Source organism: Vigna unguiculata, chromosome 6, assembly GCF_004118075.2.
Source record: "Vigna unguiculata cultivar IT97K-499-35 chromosome 6, ASM411807v1, whole genome shotgun sequence".
In the NCBI taxonomy this organism is placed as follows: Eukaryota; Viridiplantae; Streptophyta; class Magnoliopsida; order Fabales; family Fabaceae; genus Vigna; species Vigna unguiculata.
In genome coordinates, this window is record NC_040284.1 from 13,324,790 (window position 1) to 13,348,139 (window position 23,350).

Genomic DNA, 23,350 nt, shown 5'->3' on the forward strand with positions numbered 1-23,350 from the left:
TATAAAAGTAATACATAACTATAAAAAATAATTTGAAACATGAAAATAAGTAAAATCAAAGTAAGTAAAATATTAAAGTTCACCAAAATTAACATACGGATAATACTTTTAGATATAGCTTCTACTTATTAGAAGCAACAAAATGACGATGGATAGTCTTACAAACAAAAACAAAGCAAACTTGCTTCAAAGTGAAAACAAAAAAATAAATACCAGCTAAAGTTCATAAAAGAAAAGTAAAATATTAAAAGCTAAACTCTTTTTTGACATAGACTTTTATCTTCTTATTTCTCATTTGGTTGTGAGCTGCAAACACAATAACATCCCCTTCTTTCAACCGATTGAATATGCAAAAGTCCTTCCATCCCTTTCCAATCTTAGTGGACTTCTTAGGTGAATTACGCACCAAAAGCTTACACTGAACAATGCATGTGTTGGTCGATCCCTGCAATTCCAACCTCTTGAATCTACGTTTGCGAACATAAGCTGCAAAGTCAGTTGGTAGGTCCTGCAAAAAATTAACAGTTAAATAAATAAAAACTTCTATGAAGAGGATAGCATATAAAAAACAATATAAAAGTACATTGTTCACCAGATGACTAGCTTGGCTTTGAGATTTTGTCAATTTCACTCTAAAAAACTGTTTTGATCGCAATCGATGTATGTTTGAGAGAAATTTGGCGGCAGTTGATATTGCAGTCATGCAGGAGAATACAGTAATTTGGAATGTTAAGTTTCCAACATATCTGAATAAGATTTGATGGATATGCTGCAATTTATAAAAAAACCCTTAGGCTAGACCAACCATCAGTCAACAATGGATTATTGACATCCATATTATAAGTTAACTGATGGCGATTTCCTTTAATATCTTCCAACTGCCAAACATGTCCTAATTCTTTAGCAAACATAGCAACAAACATACGATCAACATGACCGAACTCCTAAAATTCCAGTGGTCAACAAAGAAAAAGCAGGGTCAAAAAAAATTGAAAAAATGATTGTAATAAACTGAAACTAAGCAAACATTAAACTGATAATGAAAGAAAGACAGAGAATAAATAAGATTTAATCCAATGTAATAAGATATACAACATGAGTGATGTAAACAATAAGATTTTATGGATTATTGAAGAAAGTTGACATTGGAAGCAAAATTAATTAATACGTCAGATATACATCAAAGTAAAAGAAAAATCTTTGCTTACGGAAGCAGAATTTTGTAAATTTAAACTATTATTGGAAAGTTAACATTTTTTTTAAGACAAAAAAGATTTGTAATGAAGAAGAACAAATGAAGAAAAAAAATTTTGAAATCATCCAAATGTCGTATATTTAAACGATTGTTGAAGAAATATAAGATTTTAAACATTAAAAAACATAGTGACAAAGATATGCATGTCTGATGAAAGAAGAAACAGTTAGACAAAGATGAAAAGTGAAGAAGAAAAAGAAAAACCAAAGATTTAAACCATTATAAAATAAAGTTTTGATTTTTATGTAAAAAAAAAAATAAGGGTTCGAACACTGTTTTCAAAAATGAATGGCTTAAGGAAGAAAAAACATTTACAGTACATTTGAAGGGCTAATTTTGAAGAACGAACATATATTTCAAGTTTTTGTAAACAAAACATACCTGATTATGAACAAAATGCATTATAGTGAACCTTCCTAAGGTTATTCTGGCAGGCACAGGGACAAAGGTATCCATGGAGGGTGAAGGGAAGTGACCGTTCTGTTGTGTTGATTGATAATAAACAAAACTTGATGGATACTCAACAGTTTTATACATAGCAAAACACTGTTTCAAATTCTAATTACTTTACTAATAAAATATATTTCTTTAATGCTTTCGTATCTATTTATTACAAATTAAATATATAAAAAAATTATAAATTAAGAATTAAAATTTAAGAATAAATATAGAACATAAAATGTTTATTAAAAGTTAGAAATTAAAAAAAAATACAAATTGGAAGTTTAAAGAGTCATATCAAAAATTGAGAAAAATAAAATATTAAAAATAATATAATGTAACTTTTTTAAAGAATAAAAAGATTACAAATTTAAAAAAAATACAATTTGGAAGTTTAAAGAGTAATATAAAAAATTGAGTAAAATAAAATATTAAAAAATATATAATGTAAATTTAAAAAAAAATAAAAAGATTAAAAATATTAGAAATTTATAGAAAAAAAAAATTCAAATTAATAGTTGGAAAGAATAATACAAAAAATTTAAACACATAAAATAATAAATAAATTATATTTATTAAAAATTTCAAATATTACACATTATTAAAAATAAATCTTTTTTTTAAATTTTTTTTAAAAAAATACAAATATTACAAATCATTAAAATAAAAATAAAAATTAGAAATTCAACTACTAATACAAAATATAAAAAATAATTATACAAATAAAAGGCATAAAAAGTCTAAATGAATTTCATCTTTTGTCTTGGTTAATTAGTCATTAAAGAATCAAAATTCAAATTCAAATTTCAAAACAAAAGTAAAAATTAGAAATTCAAACAGCAATAGAAATAGAAAATAATCAATAAATAAAAATAATCAATAAATGCCAGGTTTTGTATTCAGTGAATACAAAAAAAATATTACAAATAAATTCCTTCCAAAAAATAAAATAAATTAATTGATGGTGTAAATTTTCAACAAATGTCGCATCTTGTTTTGGTTAATTAGAATTAGAATTCAAAAATTTATTGTGTTCAGAAATTATTTTCAAATAATAAAAGATAAATAAAAAAATTATCATTTTATTACAATGTTAATAAAAAAAATAACTTATAAATTAAAAAAAATATCATTTTGTTACAATGTTAATAAAAAAATGATCATTTTATTATCATTTGAAAACCAGAAATAAGTTATATATGTTGTGCAACAAAAAATGTAGTCAAAACATGCACTATGGAGCAAAACTTAATCTCTTTGATGTAGTTAGCATGATAGTGTAATTGACACAAAAAAATAATATCAACACATTGAATTTAAGCTAGCAACATATCAACACAAACAACAAAAAATAATAGTACATGCATGTAACATGAAATATATTTTTACGAATTATTGATTGCTAAGATTGAAATGTAAACAAATGCTGAAAGACAAAAATCTTTTAAAAAAAAGTACACATACAATAAACTTGCTTTCATATTGCTTTCATATAGGTACCACGATTATAGTGTTGACAATATAAAATAAGTCTCACTGAAAAAATAATTATGAATTCAACTTGAGCAATAAGTAAAATACTTCAGAAATAAATAAAAAGAAATTTGAAATGAATGTTTTAAAAATTAAAACAACTAAAGAACAAAACAAATTTTAGATAGCACGATAGTGTAGTTAACAAAGTAAATAATATCAACACATTTAGATTCAGCTAGCCAAATATAATGATGCTTACAAATCAACAGAAAACAAAAGATAAATACTATGTGTATGTAAGTTGAAAGAAGATTGTGATAGTGCATGTGTTTATGTTAGTCTATAATAATATATAAAGAGGATTCCTTCATTTATGTTCTCATTTCAAAATTCTATTTTTATTCTTTAAAATATAATTATTTATTAAATTTTTTAAAATTATCCATTACTTTTATTAATTTTTTATAAAATTATCTATTTTTATTTTTTTTATATTTATTAATCATTATTATCTTATTTTTTAATTTATTTTATTTTATTTTTAATAAATATAATTTTATTTTATATATTAACTTAATAATATCTATATATTTAAATAATATGCGTGAAATAACGTGATTTAGATATACTACAGTTTAATTCATCTGAAATCGATAATTTTTCAAATCATTGCATAAACACCCTCCTTTCTGAAAACCTAAACCTAAGAACCTCTGCAAAACAACCGTCATCTCTCTCCGTTTCTCACCCTTCTTTCGATACCTAAACCTAATACACTCTGCGAAGACTTCATCGAGTTCTTTCACGCAACTTTTCGGTTCTCTGTCACGACCTAAGGTATCCATTTTCGTTTTGTGGTTTGTTCAATTGTTCTCTTCTTTGACACTGTATTACTTAGGGTTTTCTATTGTGATTTTTGTTTCATTTTTCCATTCACACTTCATTTTTACAATTTTAAGTAGTTTGGCGGTGATATTACAACAATTTTGAAATTTTTGTGTAATACCCGTGTTCTTTGATTGTAGATTTAACTTATGTTGGATTGAATTAGGGTTTGATATGGCGAGAAGACGTAGCAGTAGTAGCGAGTCGAGTGAAGATGATGTGAGGAGACGCAGTGGCAGCGAATCTGAGGATGACGAGAGGGATGAGTATAAGCGTGGTGGTAGGAGTGGTAGGAAGAGTTCTGGTCACCGCAGGGATGATAGTGATAGAAGTGATTCGGGGGAAGAGAGAAAGGGGGCTGAGAGGGATGGTGGAATGGGGAGTGATAAGAAAAGTAGGAGTAGGGAGAGAAAGGAGAGGTCGGAGAGCTCAGAGGAGGAGGGTCAGATTGTGAATAAAAAGAGAGTTAGTGAAGAGAATGAGAGGCTGCCGCAGGATTATGATAGACGTGGAGGGAGGGATGCTGAAGGAGATAGCCGGGGTGATAGGGATTCTCGTCGAGTGAATGGTCAGAGTGAAAGGCAAGTGGAGAAAGAAAGTCATAGATTGCATCACAGCGATAGATGGCGCGGAGGGGAGGAAGACAAAAGTAGAATTGTGGATCGCCGCGGACAGCATGATTCAGAAGAAGATCACAGGGAGCTGACCAGGAAATCAGGTGGGTACAGTGATAGGGATAAGAGGCGAACATTGGAAAAGGGTGGTAACAGTGACAGGGATAGACGCTCACGTTATGATTCGGAGGAAGATGATAGGGAGTTGGCGAGGAAATCAGAGAGGGATAGGGATAGGAGACGAAGAGTGGAAAGGGATGATGACCGGGATAGGAGACAAAGAGCTGAAAGGGATGATGACAGGGATAGGAGACAAAGAGCTGAAAGGGATGATGACAGGGATAGGAGACGAAGAGCTGAAAGGGATGATGACAATGAGCGCAACCACAGGGATAAGGGTGTGAGCAAGTATCAAGAAGAAAGTAGGAAGAAAGAGAATGGAAATGGGAGAACTGTTGGAGATGCAAATCCTCAACGACAGACAAGTATCCCAGGAGGTAACCTGAATGGTGATGCATCTAATCTGGGCAGGAGTGGTGGTGTTTACATTCCCCCCTTTAAGATGGCGATGATGATGAAAGAAGTTCAAGATAAAAGTAGTGTCGAATATCAAAGGTTAACGTGGGATGCTCTTAGAAAGAGCATAAACGGGCTTGTAAATAAGGTTAATGCTACAAACATAAAAAATATAATTCCTGAATTGTTTTCGGAAAACCTGATCAGGGGAAGGGGACTTTTTTGTCGGTCATGTATGAAGTCACAGATGGCATCCCCGGGATTTACAGATGTTTTTGCTGCCTTGGTTGCTGTCGTTAATACAAAGTTTCCTGAGGTGGGAGATCTTTTGCTAAGAAGGATTGTTTTGCAGCTTAAGAGGGCTTATAAGAGGAATGACAAGGTATGTGGTTATTCTTCTTAACTTGAGATCAATTTTTTTCTTCTAATTTTCTTTTATTTGTCTTTGTTATGCTTCTGATGTGTTTTTTGTTTGTTTTTCATCATTTATAGCCTCAATTACTAGCAGCTGTTAAATTTATAGGGCATCTGGTGAATCAGCAAGTAGCTCATGAGATCATTGCTCTTGAGTTACTAACTGTGTTACTCGAGAAACCTACTGACGATAGTGTTGAAGTAGCAGTTGGTTTTGTGACAGAATGTGGTTCAATACTGCAGGATCTCTCACCCAAGGGTCTTCATGGTGAGTATTCCCTCACCTATTGCTTAGGGTTTTATTTTCAAATGTGATAATGACTTTGGCATTTGTCTTATTTTCTATTGCACTTCCTTTCACATCATAGACCCTATTTTCGTCTTCGTATGCTTGATGTATTAACTAACCTACGATAGCAGGTTAGAGATAAATAAATGATGTTTAAGATTCGAGTTGTATGAAATTGTTTCATTGAGGCTGTAAAGATAAGGATTAAGGAGAGGCTGTAGAGATTAAGGATTAAGGAGAGGCCGGAGAGATTAAGGATTAAGGAGAGGCCGGAGAGATTAAGGATTAAGGAGGCCGGAGAGAGTAAGGACTTAGGAAAGAGGCTGGAAAGATTAAAAGATTTAGGAAACAAGAAACAAGTTAGATCAAAGGTGACTTGAAGGAGTATTAGATAATATATCATTACAAAAAATAAAAATTAATTTGTCTGGTGTCGTGAGTTGTTAAAATATGAGCTTGAGTCCTTGGTGTAGGGCATGCAGTTCTTGTTTAAAATATCAAAAGCCTCCATGTGAATTTTCTCCCTCGTTTGATTATGATAATTAAGTTTTCTAACTGATTATAATACCCAAACAAAAGCAAATATGCTAGTGTACATAACCGTTCCTCTAGTTATTGCCCTATCCAAGTGCTCCACGCTTCAGGTTTTGTTCTGGTCTTGCAAGACATTGTGTATATGGGCAAATGATGCTTGAGATAATCTTCTGTCCTTAAATTTTCTGGCAAATAAGATTTTATAATTTGCAGGTATCTTTGAGCGTTTTCGTGGGATTCTTCATGAAGGAGAAATTGACAAACGTGTTCAGTTTTTGATTGAAGGCTTGTTTGCAATAAGAAAAGCGAAGTTTCAGGTACTTTTTATGGTTTGTGATAGGAATGACACATTAACATAATAAGACATAATTTAACTCATTTGTAAAAAAATTTAAAGGAGTAGTTTAAAGAATGTGTTGCAATGATTAACAGGGCTATCCAGCTGTTCGTCCTGAGCTAGATCTGGTGGAGCAGGAAGATCAGTTAACTCATGAAGTTTCCTTGGATGAAGAGATAAATCCTGAGATTTCCCTTGGTATATTTTGTTTTGAGAAGTTTGTATATGTTTCTTATTTGATTGATTGTGGTCATTGGTCATTTTGATTTCTTTATATTCTATTTTTGTTTTTTCTCAGATATATTCAAGCCAGATCCCAATTTCCTGGAGAATGAAAAGCGTTATGAAGAGTTGAAGAAATCAATGCTGGGTGAGGAATCCGAGGATGAAGAGGAAGGTGTGGATGCTGAGTCAGATGATGAAGATGAAGAAGATGAGTCTGATGAAGAGGATGAAGAACAGATGCAAATAAAAGATGAAACAGAGACAAATCTTGTCAATCTTCGAAGGACAATATACCTAACAATTATGTCTAGTGTTGATTTTGAGGAAGCTGGTCATAAGCTTCTGAAAATTAAGCTTGAGCCAGGTCAAGAGGTGAGATCGGAATCATTGCTAGAATTCATTTTCTTTTGCTAAATTATCTACTTGCTGCCTTTTTCTTATTTAAATTTTTTAGTATGTCAAATTTATATTTTATGAACATGGAAGAACATTAGAATCTAGTTCAATATATTGAAAAATTGAATGCTCTCTTTCTTTATGTATCCCTTGTATAAACTCACTAATTTGCCAATTTGTATCTTGGCACTACTTGGTCTTTTAGAATTTAGAACTGAATTTAACTTATTATCTCTTCGGATCAAGGTTATTTGTTCGTTTATTTTTATCTGATTTGATGCTCTTTTATATAACCGGTGCATCAATGCCTAGCTGTTATAAGCTTTTAACTATTCCAAGCATAGACTCTGTATCTATACGTAGTTACTCAGATCGAACATTCATTTCCAGAATAGAATGTATTGTTCTCCATTTCTTTAAGTTATGCCTTTTGCTTATTTGAACTAATTATAATTTTGTATTTTTATAATTGGTGGCAGATGGAATTGTGCATTATGCTTCTGGAATGTTGCAGCCAAGAGAGAACCTATCTCCGATATTATGGTCTTCTGGGGCAGCGTTTCTGCATGATCAACAAAGTACACCAAGAAAATTTTGAGAAGTGCTTTGTGCAGCAGTACTCCATGATTCACCGACTTGAAACAAACAAACTGCGTAATGTGGCAAAATTTTTTGCTCATTTACTTGGCACAGATGCTTTACCTTGGCATGTTTTATCGTATATACGCCTGACTGAAGAGGACACAACTTCTTCTTCACGTATATTTATTAAGATTCTCTTCCAGGTATTCATAATCAAAATCAAATATTTCTCTTGCTTATGCACCTGCAGTATTATTTCTCGAAGTTTGAATTGCCAGCTTTAGAAATATACTTATTTGGGCTTCTTGTCTTCTGACTGTGTAAATTATGCACTCATGTATGGTATGTGGAAGATGTTGATTTCTGTTTATGATGTTGCAGGAATTATCAGAGCATCTTGGAATCCGGCTGCTAAATGAACGGTTAAACGATCCAACTATGCAGGAATCTTTCGAATCCATATTTCCGAAAGATAATCCAAAAAACACACGGTTCTGCATTAATTTCTTTACATCCATTGGTCTTGGTGGTCTTACGGAGAACCTACGTGAGTATTTGAAGAATATGCCACGTCTTATCATGCAACAACAAAAACAAGTTTCAGAATCTGAATCAGATGATGAGTCGGAGAGTTCTGATTCATCTGATTCTGGAACAGCTAGTTCAGACTCAGATTCAAGTAGTTCTGATGAGAGTGACAGACAGAGAAAGCGGAGGAGAAAGTGAAGTTATTTGATTTTTAATTTCATAATTTTGCTTGTATGGAGATACTTTGGCGAGACAAAATGAATGTAATCAATTTTAGAAGTGGAAAAATATGTACTAGGAAATGTAATCAAATTTTCTTTCAATTTTTTTTTAAAGAAACCTTTTCTTATAAATAATGTCATTTTTTTTTTAATAATGGGCTCGTGAGCTGTCGCGATCACAACGCAAGCCGATTTTCAAATACCTTAACATAATATGCCGCTTGTTTAATAAGCATTTCATACAGGGGCTGTGACTTGCTTCAAGGCCATAGATTTATTTCAAATGACTTAGACCGAGTTTGAATGTTTGGGTTTGGTGGAGGTGATTTAAGGGTCTTATTTTTCCTATTGTTTATGCATCTTTGAATAGGAGTGATTTGGTAAAATATGATGGGAAACAAAATAAAGATTGACTAGTGATTTTTGAGAACTGAATTTCAATGTCCTAGCTTTTGGAGGAGGATCTATATATGAAGGTTTTCGAGTAACAAATTTGGAATAATATAAGAAGTTACTTATGCATCACTTGTTCCAGAGGGTCATTAATTTACGATATGTTTTTAAGAAATTTAGAATTAGTCTCTTTTTAAAACTGATTCAATGTAGTCTTTCAATTTTAGAAATGTGTAAATTTAGTTCTTTTAACTAAATTTTGTTAAGTTTATTTAATGTTTAAAACGCATTTAGTTAAAAGAACTAAGTTGGAAGATTAAATTTGATCAAAATTTTGAAGAGTGACTAATTTCAAATTTCACCTAAAATTAAGACACCAAAGATATATTTAACCCTATTAATGATCCATTTGCTAAGAAAATATTAATGCAGGCGGAGAAAAGTATATGAAAAATAAATACACTTACTAGTACCTAAGACACACTTGTGACGTGTGTAGGCAATTTGTAACTTTTTGGAAGATTTTAATTGAGAGTAATTTAAGATAAATATACAGTAATCACTTTTTTTATATATTTTATATATAGGTTGAGGTATCACAAATAATCTTATTTTCATTTTTTAAAGGAAAAAAAGGTAACCATATATTTAGAGTAAAACACATTTAAACTCAAATGTGGAAAGCAATCAACTTGGATTCTTCTCTTTTAGCCCAATGGAAAAATGTTTCAAATTTAGTGTGTGGGGCCTTCTCCCTGCACCTCCAATAAATCTCCTGTACCCCCCAAATTTACATTTCTGTCCTTATTTAATATCGTGTGAGAATGGTTGAGAACGGTTGAAAATGGTACGGACGCAGTAAATGAAATTTACTGCGTCAACCTCGCTGCACCCCCAAAACGTGAACTCCCTCTGTTCTCCATCATCAATTCATTCTTGCTTCTTCAGTTCATTCTGTGCAGTGGTCCCTCTCGTCCTTCAGCCCTTCATTCTCTGCATCCTTCAGCCTTTCATTCTCTGCAGTGCTTCAGCCCTTCATTCTTTGCAGTGTGGTCCCTCGTATCTTTGCTCGTTCGTGGTGGTCCCTGGAGGTTTGTATCCTCATTTCTTTATTCATGCTGTTTTGTTTATTCTGTCACACTATTGATTATTATTGTGATTGAAGGTTCATTCTTTGAAGGAAGTTCTTCTAAGTAACTACGTTAGCTCGTCGAAGTGGTATTTCCGTCAGTCAGGTTAGCCTTCATACCAGCATAAGTTTTTTAAATTGAATTTGTTTGAAGGCATTGTTTGGGATTCAAAATGTATGGGAAACGGAATACGGAATCCGTTTCATACAGTATGAAACGGATTCTGTATTCCGTTTCATAAAAAAATTTGCAAATTTTTTTATGAAACGGAATACAGAATCCGTTTCATACTGTATGAAACGGATTCTGTATTCCGTTTCAAAAAAAATTTTTTTTTATGAAACGGAATACAGAATCCGTTTCATACAGTATGAAACGGATTCTGTATTCCGTTTCACAAAAAAAATTGCAAATTTTTTTGAAACGGAATACAGAATCCGTTTCATACAGTATGAAACGGATTCTGTATTCCGTTTCATAAAAAAATTTGCAAATTTTTTTATGAAACGGAGTACAGAATCCGTTTCATACAGTTTTGAAACGGATTTTGTATTCCGTTTATAAAAAAATTTGCTAATTTTTTTAAAAGCGGAGTACAGAATCCGTTTCATACATTTTTGAAATGGATTCTGTGTTTCGTATAAATTATGATTTTCGTTATCATTGCATATGTATAATAACTTATTTCGTTGAAATTTCTGCTCCTTATTATGTTATGGATGTTTTGTCCAACACATGAAACACTTGAAGTCCACACACTTGAACATGAAAGAGAAACCAAAATTTTGTTTTTCTAAACGGATTACATAATCCGTGTGTTAAAGATGTGAAACGGAATACCTATTCCGTTTCAAGGTATTCCGTTTGATTTTGTGTGTTGGTTTGTATATTGTGTTATTGGTGAATTTTTAATCTGAGTCTGTGTGATTGGTGAATTTTCTAACTTAAATTATGCAATGAATATGAACATGCAATTAGTTTTCAATTTTTGAATATGAACATGCAATTAGTTTTCAATTTTTGATACGTGTTATATTCAGTCGTTTTCTGTGATACGTGTTGCATTCTTTATGCATTTAGATAGGTTATTTACTTATTAAAATTTCTTTTTTTATTATAGTTCATTATGGAAGAGCATGAATTTAGTTATTTGAGTTTCTTGGATTCTCAAGCGGATTCTCAACAAAATTGTAGTCTCCTGTCAGAGTTTTCTGATTTTGTTCATGATATCTGCGAACAAGATTATACATCTCATTTTACAACCGATGATATTTTCTCAACACGTGAAGAATTAATTAAATGGGTTAGAGGGGTTGCTTATAATCTTGGGTTTGTCGTTATTATTCTAAGATCGGATAAATACAATGGACAACCAGGAAGAAAGACCCATGTATTATTAGGTTGTGAAAGAGGTGGAAAATATAGAAAATACAAGTCTGATGCAGAACCCAGTTTATCTGGGACAAGAAAATGTGATTGTCCCTTTAGATTGAGAGGGAGACCCATCTCTCAAGGGGAGGGATGGGTGTTGAACGTAAAATGTGGTTACCATAATCACGATGTCTCTTCTACTCTAGTTGGTCACCCCTATGCGGGTAGGTTGAAGTCTACTGAACAGTCGTTGCTTGTTGATATGACCAAAAGTCAAGTCAAACCTGCAAATATACTTCTCACTTTGAAAGAAAAAGATGATTGTAATGTTACAACTCTGAAGCAAGTGTATAATGCGAGATATAGGTACAAACGTTCAATAAGAGGTTCAAGAACTGAGTTACAACAGTTAATGTTGATGTTGGAACGTGATCACTACATCCATTTTAGTAGATGTCTTGATGAATCTGATGTGGTAAGCGATTTGTTCTGGACCCATCCTGATGCTGTGAAGTTGTTAAATTCATTCAACATTGTGTTCTTAATGGATAGTACCTATAAAACCAACAAATATCGGTTGCCATTACTTGAGATTGTTGGTGTGACCTCAACGGGATTAACTTTCTCGGCCGCTTTTGCATTTTTATCTAGTGAAAAGCAAAACAATTTCATTTGGGCTCTTGAAAGGCTAAGAGGTCTATTTATGACGTCCGAGGGTGGTCCACAAGTCATTGTAACTGATAGGGATCTTGCTCTAATGAATGTTGTTGGCATGGTGTTCCCTCAGTGTTATCATCTTCTATGCCGTTTCCACATTCAAAAAAATGTGCAGGCAAAGTGCAAAATGTTAGTAAATTCTGTTGACGCATGGGATGTTGTACTTCAAGCCTGGGAGAATGTCATGGACTGTGAAGATGAATTAAAGTTCAACGAGTGTGTTCATCGTCTTGAGCTTGTTAGCCAGCCATGGCCTATATTCTTTGAATATGTTAACGACTCGTGGATCATTCCTTATAAGAAATTCTTTGTGAAGGCATGGACGAACAAAGTTATGCATTTGGGGAATACAACATCAAACAGGTATGTTTGTATTTTGCTATTAATTAAATTTTTTTTATTAATGGTTTATATGATTTCCTTGTATAAATTGTACTAGGGTTGAGTCTGCTCACTGGAGTCTGAAGAAAGTTCTTGGAAGTAGTATGGGAGACCTTTGTTCGTGTTGGGATGGAATTCACAACGTTATTATCTTGCAACACAACGAAATTAAGGCGTCTTTTGAAAGAAGTATAAATCTGATCAGTGACTCTTACAAGGCATTGAGTTATAGAAGATTAGTGGGTAATATTTCTAGATGTGCCTTAGAACTCCTTGCTCCAGAGTTGGAAAGAGTAAAGAAGATTGGATTCGATAGTAGTCGTTGTGGCTGCATTCTCAGACAAACTTATGGTCTACCATGTGCGTGTGAATTAGCATGATATGATCCTGGGATTATTCCTCTCCAAGAAATTCATGTCATGTGGACTAGGTTGAGCTTCTCCAATGTCTCGTCTTCACAATCTGAAGGGCAATTATCTATTCAGAGGGAGGTTGATCTACTGCTTAATCTTTTCAAAGAAGTTGATATTGCAGGAAAAGTGACCATAAAACATAAATTACTTGACATAGTTAGCCCTTCCATGACATCGATGTTACCACCACCGAGTAAAGTTAAGACGAAAGGTGCAGCTAAGAGTCATAGATCAAAGAAGTCAACCAAACGTGATCCCTCCTATTTTGAGCATGTGGACGCCTTCATAGAGTCCTCAAGACAAGACACATTTGTTGCAAAAACAGAAAACAAGGTGAAGAGCAAACGTGTAATTGAAGAGAAAGTAATACCCATGCTAGAACAGTTCAATCCTGTTTTTCATCCATATATACTCGATGTTGTCGATGTTGTGGCGGACGGTCATTGTGGATATAGATGCATTGCTGCATTGTTGGGTATGGGTGAGGAGTCGTGGCCTCTAATCAGACATGATCTATACAAAGAACTTAGCCAATGGCGAGATGAATATGCAACGTTAGTTGGAGGCTATGATCGTCTGGAAGAACTGAGAAAGTCTTTGCTAGTTCAATCACCATCAGGGGTATAACTTCTATACACCACTGTTGAAATTTATTTATTACAAGTTTTTTATGATTTTGTTTTATTATAATCTAATTAATTATATACAGGCTAATCGAGACAAGTGGATGACTATACCAGACATTGGGTATGCGATTGCTAATCGGTATAATGTAATTCTCGTGTGCTTGTCATCAGTTCAGAATTTGACTATATTCCCACTTCGTACATCCCCACCTACTTCGCAAAGTCAACATCGACTAATTTGTATCGGACATGTTTACAATTCTCATTTTGTTCAGGTATATATGTTTATATATATATATATATATATATATATATATATATATATATATATATATATATATTATTTTTATAAATAACTTTATTTCTCTATTGACTAATTGCGTATTTACAGGTTCGTCTACAAGAAGGCTGTCCATTACCGACAGTGGATATCATATCATCTAGCAATTGTTACCCAAAGGCAAAAGGGTGGGCATCATTTTATAGAGATAGGATGCAAGCATTCCTAGATTTACACATAGTGGATCGTAGTTATGTAGATCTCATGGAAGACTGATATTTGTTGATTGTATTTAAGTATTTCACTGTTGTAGTTTGTAATAATTTTACCAATATATAAAATTCTAACTCCTTTGGCCAAGGGACGAATATATTTTGGCCTCATTGCTAACATTAAATAACTTAATATAAAATACCATATATAGATGAAATATCTTAACATAAAATCCAATACAAATGTCAACTCTAACATCAAATACAAATAAATCAACTATCCAGACGTAGATGGTCGTCGACCTCGAACTCTACGTCCTCCTCTAGTCTCTTCCTCTTCAAGTCCATCTTGAGCCATCTGCAATAACTCATGAGTGCGATCCCAGGCAACTGTGCCCTCAGTAACATCTCTGCAGTCTATCATGCGCTGAAGACCACCTACAATGCGTTTCACGAGACCCTGTCATAATAACAAGTTAATGTCAAATATTAATAGTTACTAATAATATTAACAACTAAATGTGTGACATACCAATAAACCACTGGAAGATGATGACGGTGACGTCCTCTGAACTGTTATGTCATCTGGCAAATTCCGACGAAGTCGGGGCACAAGCACAAGGCTAGGTCGGTCGGCCTCAGCTCCACGTAAAATGTATGGATGGGAGACTCTCCTAAACCACTGCAAATATCCATCCGAACATGAAAAGGGAGCTGGTGCTTGGACCACTTGATGTACAACAAACTGCTCGTGCTTTTTCCACCGATCATCAATAGCCTCAAAGTCCATCATGGGAACCGAACTAGGCGGTCGTGGAATAGGCTGGATGAACCCAAATTGTCGCAACACACGCTCAGGCAAATGACGTTGTACGACGGTCCCAACCCTCAGGAAGCCAGAAAACATGCTATGTGTTACCAGTTGTCGTGCAGCTCTGTGTGCTACATATGGGTTCCAAATCATCCCATCATATGTCAAGCCATCCAACTGGACTCTAACATCAGCTATAGCGGAAATGGCGCGTCCAGTGACATAACGTAGAGCACGGGGTTCGGTCTCCACATATGTATCCCGTACTTGCTTCCTTCCCAATGTAGGGAAGTGCTCGTATATCCAAGCCTGTATCAAATAATATTTCATTTAACCATTATCATATAAAACTAAAAACAAGTGAAATAAAAAATAAAATGTTATATAAATGGGTACCTGCAGAAGAGGTAGATATCCAGCTAATTGCTTTGTATTTGCAAAGCTGGCATCTCCTAGCTGCTCATATAAGTGGACAAGAGCAGCAACTCCCCAACCATATGTACGACATGTGGAAAGATCTCTAAATAGGTCCAGATAATGTGTACGAACATACGTGGCGCTTTTGTTAGCAAATATGGTGCACCCTACAAGGTGCAAAAGATATGCACGTGCAGCAAACTCCCATAGCTCGTTTTCACAACAGCTGTGATACAAGTCTCTCAACCAGCTCAGTCGGACCTGTGCACCCCGACTTTGATTCAGCTCCACACATGCCATGGCCCGGTCAACACCGAGAAGTGTCGTCAAAATCTGAACAGAATCTTCATATTCCAGATTTTCAATGGAGCAAAAGTTTCCACTGATGGAAAGATGGAGAAGTGACGATACGTCATCCAAAGTGATAGTCATCTCCCCAATGGGTAAATGAAAACTGTTAGTCTCGGGATGCCATCTCTCCACGAAACCCAATACTAACCCAAGGTCGATATATTCATATAATATGTCGCACAAAGGCGATAATCCCGAAGCTAACACAAAAGGTGCAACAGCAGGGTGAGGACGTCATAATTTCTTAACTTTTTTAATATGGGAGACCACTTTCACAACTCGATCCTATCAGAAGAAACAAACAACAATAAAAATACTTAACAACAACAAAAAATTAAACCTATATAAAAACTTCTTACTCACCTGGCCATCCCATATCATGCGTGCAACATGATCCTGGTACTACGTCAATAAAGATGTATCATACGGCCCACCAGGAAATCCTCCACCATCGTTATCAATGACCTGCTCGTCCTCGCGAGGAACGTCAGGAACCTCATTCTCAACAATGTCATCCTCAACAACATTAGCCTCATGCTGACCCCTTCTACGAGCCGATGCTGTCGGTCTCTTTCGTGCCGCACTGTGTCTAGAACTCTCGGGTGCATCATTTGAACCACATCTAGATATATTTCCTCTGGTCCTAACCATATTTGTAATAAAATAAAATACAAGTTAATACATAATACGTCATTACACAATCTGTTTCAAAAAAAAAAAAAAACAGAAACGGATTACACAATCCGGTTAAAAAAAAAAATACAGAAACGGATTACACAATCCGTTTCAGAAAAAAAAATCAGAAACGAATTTCACAATCCGTTTCAAAAAAAAAATAAATAAATACAGAAACGGATTACACAATCCGTTTCAAAAAAAAAAAAATTCAGAAACGGATTACACAATCCGTTTCTAAAAAAAATAAAAATGAAACGGATTACACAATCCGTTTCAAGAAAAAAAAAATCAGAAACGGATTACACAATCCGTTTCTTAAAAAAAAATGAAACGGATTAAACATTCCGTTTCAGAAAAGAAAAAAATAACACCACAACCCTTCCTCTCAAACGCACACCACTCATCAACACAACCCACCTTTCCAGGATTAACAAAAATTAATAAAAACCTACATATAAAAACCTACTTATAAAATCAATTAAAATAAAAATATACACATGCATAAGAATATACGATGTCTAATATTAAAAAAGCAGTAATACTTACCTGCAAAAATTGGGAAGCCGCGAGAAAGGATGAAAGATGGTTTGTGGGAGAACAGGGAGAATGAGTGCGCGGAGGAGAAGGGAAGAGGAATGAGTGCGCTGTGGGGAGAAGGGCTGCTGCAGTGGGGAGAAGATTGAGTGTGTTGCAGTGGGGGAGAATGGGAGAATAATGCTTTGTGGGAGGCGTGGGAGGCTAGGTCAAAGATTCTAAAAAGTGGTGCAGTGCGTGCAGAGGGAATCTGCTTTTTATGGGGGTGCAGTGCATTAACTGGTTGTGAGGGGTGCAGGTTTGGGGGTGCAGTGCGGTAAAATTGAGAAAAGCACAGTAAAGTTTTTTTTAACCAGGGGCAACGTTGGAAATAAAGTATGTTTTGGGGGTACAGGAGATTTGTTTGGAGGTGCAGGGAGAAGCCCCCTTAGTGTGTTCCAAAAAAATAATCCAAAATGATGGGGTGCAGGAAAAAAATATATAGGTGCAGGAAGAAACAGCCTTGATTCCCTCACTACATCTTCAGAAAAAAAAGAAAAAATCTCCCCAAGAGTCTCCATTGCTGCAAGTCCTTTCTCAAACTAAAGCTACGTATAAAAGAAAACATGTTTTAAAAATAGTGAGACCATATTTTATATGTGAAGTCAGTATAAATTGAGAAATAAAAAACTTATACAGTATTTTGTTGAGAAAAAAAAAACTTTTTCGATCAAAAGACCACTTAGAAACACTATTAGAAAGAAACTAAGTTATCATCATTCAATATGTGACAATTCATTACCTATGTATCGGATAAAAAGAAAGCAACATAAGTATATGCAATTTAAAATGGAGTAATAGAATTCAAAATTAACAGAAAAAAAAATCTATAAATGATCTTCTAAGGATTCATATTTTGATACATACAAAATACCAAGATACCATTAGCTTATACTCTAAAAATGTGCTTGATTACTCTTAAAACAAATAAATTTATCAACTTGTAAGTTAAGGTTTGCACCTCACTTATGGTGATCTGTAACGGATGGAACAAAATATCCAAGAAATCTTGTTAAGACAAGCATGTTAGGAGTGAACTTTAAGCTTAATTCAACCCCACAAAACTGACTTGTAAAGTGAGGTTTACACTCAACTTATATACTATGAAATTACCTTATTTCTAGTCGATGTGAGACTTCCAAGACCCTATGTACTAGAAGTTAACTTCACCTCTAGTCAATTTGAAATCTTTAATACATTGAAATGAAGATTTCAATGACTCAATATACCTAAAAAATATAATAATAAAGAGTAAAATATAAAGTGTGACTAACAAATTTAAAACACAAACCAAAATGCATGTTAACCATTTCTTGATTTCAATAATTTAGAAAGTTGATGGTTAAAGAACCACTTGCTACCACCTTTTAATAAACTGAATAACCAACTCATTATCCACTTCTTGAGGAGTAAACAAAATTTTACTTCATCATCATAGCCATGAAAATTATACATTCTTTCATAAATCTACAATGTACTAAAAACGCAAAGACAACATAATGAAAAAGAAAAACTGTAAAATTTGATATTTTATTATAATATCACCATTTACTCAAGTATAATCCTCTTTTAGTTTGACCATTTGTAATAATTTCTTTTTCATACACCAAATATGATCCAACCACATCTATCAAATTTGAAACTTGTTATAAAAGTGTTACATGTGACATCCCATTTCTAATAGAGTAATGTATTAAAATTTTGCATCACATAATTATAATATAAAAGAGCACACGACATGAAACATACATGTACTAACTATTACAGTTATCCATCATATACTCGGAAAGAAAGTTTAGGCACACCACGATGCCATAAAGAACACAAAAGTACTATTGTCTTGCAAAATACTGCTCATAGAGCAAGGAATTTAAAACTGAACACAAAGTTCTTCAAAAGGGACTCGACAGTGAGTCATAACCCAGACCATGGGAACCACCCTACACCGCAACATCGTCACCACCCTGAGAACCTCCAGGGGTTTCCACATCTGCTCACACCAATAGTATTAGTAATCATTGTAAAAAGGAAAACCAAGCAAAGAAACACACACCAAGAGAAAGGGTAAGCTAAAGCAAAAATTATTTTAATCATGTTATAGAGCAAATCAATAGTCAGATCATATTATGCATAAACAAAACAATAGGCACACAAATCATGTGAAAGCAAACAATTTGAAGACTCTATGACTCAATATCCGAATCATACTCTTGATACATAATTCTAAAGGAAGTATGCGCCTGTGCTGCCTTCTAAACTCTGCAGAGTCTAGACGCAATGGGTTATCACCCAACACACACAAGGTTAATCCTCTAATGTCTTGGGCCCAATATGTCCCAAGACTAGGACCTCCTGTCACTCTCACCACATAAATTATTCTACTCTATGTGAGCGTGAATAATTTTTAGAGTTCAGCGTACCTTCCTTTATCTAGACATCTCCTATATCAAGGTATACACTAACCACCATCACTAAGAGTTTCCATTGAAACTCTTTTACCAACAAAATCCACATGCCATATCAAGCATTCAATTCTCATGCCAAACCACCACCAACCATAAAATCATGTTTTCCATTTCATACACAACATAAGAAGATTCCATTCAATCTCATGCTTTATAAATGCATACCAATGTCCAACCCAACCAAGTCATGGCTCATTACATAACAACATATTATGCAAACGATTTGGGATTTTAGAAATAAAACTGCAGCTTGTGTAAAGCTCCAAAAATTTTGTATTTATATTCAAATTAAAGATGATTGAATCAAGAACCAAATGCAACAAGAACCAACTTAATTGAATAACTATAGAGATATTTATGCACCAAACAAGCAACGAAGGTCAATGCTGTCAACAACCAAACTACAGGGACCTTGCGATAAAAACTGCTCTCACTACAGAGCTCTGATTCACGATCTGACCGGTCAAAGTCAAGAACTAGGTGTTAAGGATCAGCTGTTAAAATTTCAGCTCGATTCAACTGTTAACGAGTCAGGAAAGTTAATTTTACTAAAATTGCATATCAGAAAAAAGACATAGTCGCCCAACGACAAAGGCACTCGCCCAGCGACATAGAGCCATAACAAGACAACTAGAATAAAAAGGTTGTGGTCTACTTACTAATTCTTAATGGTAGAACGTCTCTAGTTTTCCCTACATCAAAAACAACTTTAATGGTTATAAAAGGCTAAAACCCTTAAAACCCTAACACGCGACCTTAAGGGAACCACTCAAATATTGAACCTTATGTCATCTTACCTTGCGTGAAGAACTTACCTTCAACGAAATCAGCAGGGAACAATTTGGGGAATACTAGGGAACAACACGATTTGGGGAGGCCACGAATTCCAAATTGGCAAGGGAAATGAATAGATTTGGGGACGGTAAGGGAATGGATGAAAATTGAAGTGGACCGCTACTTTGGAATGAATAAATCGATGTGGAATGACTAAATAGTAAAGGAGATTTTGAATATGGTGGGAAATGAACTTCGAACCAGAAGAGAGAAAAAGGGGGTTTATAGGTGAAGTGAATGTGCTAGAAGAGATTTTGGAAAATGGAGGAAGTTTCTAATCACCAAAAGAAAAAAAAGGGAGACAAAAATTAAATTCATAAAAATTTTTCATAATAGACAAAAAATTAATTAAGAAAAGACATTTCTAAATGACATATTTTACAATAATAGTATGACATTTAAAAATGTGGTGTTTTAAAAATAATGTATGACGGTTCTTAAAATATCGTATTATAATGTAAAAAACGACATTTTTAAAGAACTATCATATTAAAAACGTCATTATATACATGAGTTTTTATACTGAACATATAATTTATATTAACATATATTACGTATAAAAATATATATAATGCAGAAAACCTTATAGTACGTAAAAAAACATATATAACGTACAAAAACTTTATAGTACGTACAAAGACATATATAACGTACAAAATCTTATAGTACGTACAAATATATATATATATATATATATATATATATATATATATATATATATATATATATATATATATATATAATGCATAAAATATTTCAGTCTTGTTTCTCTCCTTTGTGTCCGTTTGGGTTATTTCTAGACCCATAAATTTAAATATTAATTGTAATTCATTTCAGATTATGTGTGTTTACACCTATCTGAGTTGATAAGCCCACAAATTTGTTTAGGGTGTGTGTTGTTGCTATGGTTAGAAATCGATAAATGGTGTGTTTGCGTTTTATGATTTTTAGGTTTTTTGTCGCTGATTTGCGTCTCCTTTAGAAGTGGGCATTGTGACTGAACTTGCAGAGGAATTATGATACCTCAAATAGAGCTTATGGTGATACCGGTTCTTGAATGAAATTGTGTGATTTGTCTAAATAATTTTGATGATTGTTTGGGAATTGGATTTTAACCATGTATACATTTGGGTATGTAACCATCTCGTTATTTTTTATTCATTTAGTTAAAATGTAATTGAATTCATAGTTTCAAGATTTGCTTTGTTCCTTCTATTTGATGGTGCCATTTGTGATTGTTTGTGCATTACTTTTTTCTGTTCATTTCGAGTCCATGAATGTGTTATCTTGCTACTGTTTCTGGGTTTATTTTCGATTTGAATGTGTGATATAATATCTTTGCCATAAGAAGTTGGATTTCATGATTCATTTTGTAGAGGTATTTTTGTTTTTGGATGGATTTAACAGGTGATAAATGCTTAGTTCGAGTTGTTTAGGTTTTGTTTAATCATGGATTGTTCTGGAGATTGGTGGGGATGGCAAAGGAGTTGAATTCAATTTTGGTGATACTAAATAAGGGTCAATTAATTAAGTTGGGAATTATGTTTGTATTTTACGTCATTTATGGGTGTTTTTGTATTTTACGTCTTTAATGTTTGTTTTAGTTGTATTTGGAGTTATCTTGATTCTTGGGTTGTGAAAGTTAGTTTGGGATATTATTTTATTAGAAAATTGTAGAACGTAAAGATGTGTTTTATGACTTTTATTGGGTAGGGTTTCATTTTCATGTTTTGCATATGAGAATTAAAAGGAGTATAAAGGTTTTAAAATAAATACATTTGAAGAATAAAAAAGTAATAAGTAGGAAAAATAAGAAAATCAAAATAAAATTGGATATGGGTTCAGCCTATTCTTGATTTATGTGATATGCATCCTCACACCTTAATATTTGCACTTCATAATAATATGTTGTTTGTACCCGAAGTTTTTAATTGTTTTTCTTTACCAAAACTTTGGACCCTTTTTATTTTTAACGTTGTTAGATTTTTTTTATATACTTATAGTAGTTTTAGCTCCTAATTTCTTTCATGTAAGTTTTGAACCAATTTTTATAACTAAATAAAGATAAAGTTTGATTATCATGTCTAGTCTTGGACTTGCTTGATAATTAAATGTTTTCTTTAAATAAAGTTTGATTATCATGTCTAGTCTCGGACTTGCTTGATAATTAAATATTTTTCTTAAATAAAGTTTGATTATCATGTCTAGTCTCGGACTTACTTGATAATTGAATATTTTTATTAAATAAAGTTTGATTATCATGTCTAGTCTCGGACTTACTTGATAATTAAATGTTTTTTTCTAAATAAAGTTTGATTATCATGTCTAGTTTCGGACTTGCTTGATAATTAAATGTTTTTTTTAAATAAAGTTTGATTATCATGTCTGGTCTCAGACTTGCTTGATAATTGAATATTTTTCTTAAATAAAGTTTGATAGTCTCAGACTTGCTTGATAATTAAATATTTTTCTTCAATAAATTTTAATTATCATGTCTAGTCTCGGACTTGCTTGATAATTAAATATTTTTCTTAAATATATTTTAATCATCATGTCTGGTCTCAGACTTGTTTGATGGTAAATCTTTATCATGTTGAGTCTCAGATTGACTTGATAAATAATACATGTTGAGTCTTAGATTGACTCGATAAATAATACATATACATTAAAATTTAAAATAAAAAATAATAATGATAAAAAAGGATATTAATCAAATTGAAGTTTTTAATAATTTGTTTTCAAAAGAGAACTACGTAACCTTGATTTCTCATTTGTATTTGTATAAGAAGGTAGAACACTTTGTCAGACCCAAATATAAAAATTTTAAAAATGTTTTATTCATTCATATTAGTATGTTTTGTTTGTTTTTTTTGGAAAAATAAATATTTTAAAATTACATTAGTTTTGTACACTTGATTAAAGGGAACCGTCTTAGGACGAACGTGTTGGATGCTAATACCTTCGCCACAGGTAACCGACTCCCAG

At 33.1% G+C, this 23,350-nt stretch overlaps 3 protein-coding genes across 4 annotated transcripts; 2 read left to right on the plus strand and 1 right to left on the minus strand.

Moving 5' to 3' along the window:
• The first annotated feature begins 3,800 nt into the window (after positions 1-3,800).
• LOC114187671 (pre-mRNA-splicing factor CWC22 homolog) lies at positions 3,801-8,848 on the plus strand. Of its 2 annotated transcripts, none has more exons than XM_028075979.1 (8): positions 3,801-4,009; positions 4,224-5,569; positions 5,680-5,869; positions 6,638-6,741; positions 6,857-6,959; positions 7,060-7,358; positions 7,862-8,167; positions 8,346-8,848. In XM_028075979.1, exons 2-8 carry the CDS (start codon positions 4,232-4,234, stop codon positions 8,688-8,690), a joined length of 2,685 nt encoding a protein of 894 aa, XP_027931780.1. In that variant the 5' UTR covers positions 3,801-4,009; positions 4,224-4,231; the 3' UTR covers positions 8,691-8,848. The 2 variants fall into 2 exon arrangements, with proteins under 2 accessions (XP_027931780.1, XP_027931779.1); XM_028075978.1 differs by having other exon boundaries at positions 3,807-4,009; positions 4,198-5,569; positions 8,346-8,690.
• A 3,733-nt stretch (positions 8,849-12,581) lies between these two features.
• LOC114188762 lies at positions 12,582-14,338 on the plus strand. Its single transcript, XM_028077397.1, has 4 exons — positions 12,582-12,687; positions 12,764-13,739; positions 13,828-14,019; positions 14,136-14,338. The coding sequence occupies exons 2-4, from the start codon at positions 13,125-13,127 to the stop codon at positions 14,298-14,300; spliced, it is 972 nt and encodes a 323-aa protein (XP_027933198.1). The 5' UTR covers positions 12,582-12,687; positions 12,764-13,124; the 3' UTR covers positions 14,301-14,338.
• Positions 14,339-14,513: 175 nt separating this feature from the next.
• LOC114188430 (protein MAIN-LIKE 1-like) lies at positions 14,514-16,466 on the minus strand. Its single transcript, XM_028077013.1, has 4 exons — positions 16,250-16,466; positions 15,444-16,015; positions 14,769-15,356; positions 14,514-14,696 (listed from the first exon to the last, which is right to left on the minus strand). Exons 1-4 carry the CDS (start codon positions 16,464-16,466, stop codon positions 14,514-14,516), a joined length of 1,560 nt encoding a protein of 519 aa, XP_027932814.1.
• Positions 16,467-23,350: the final 6,884 nt, after the last annotated feature.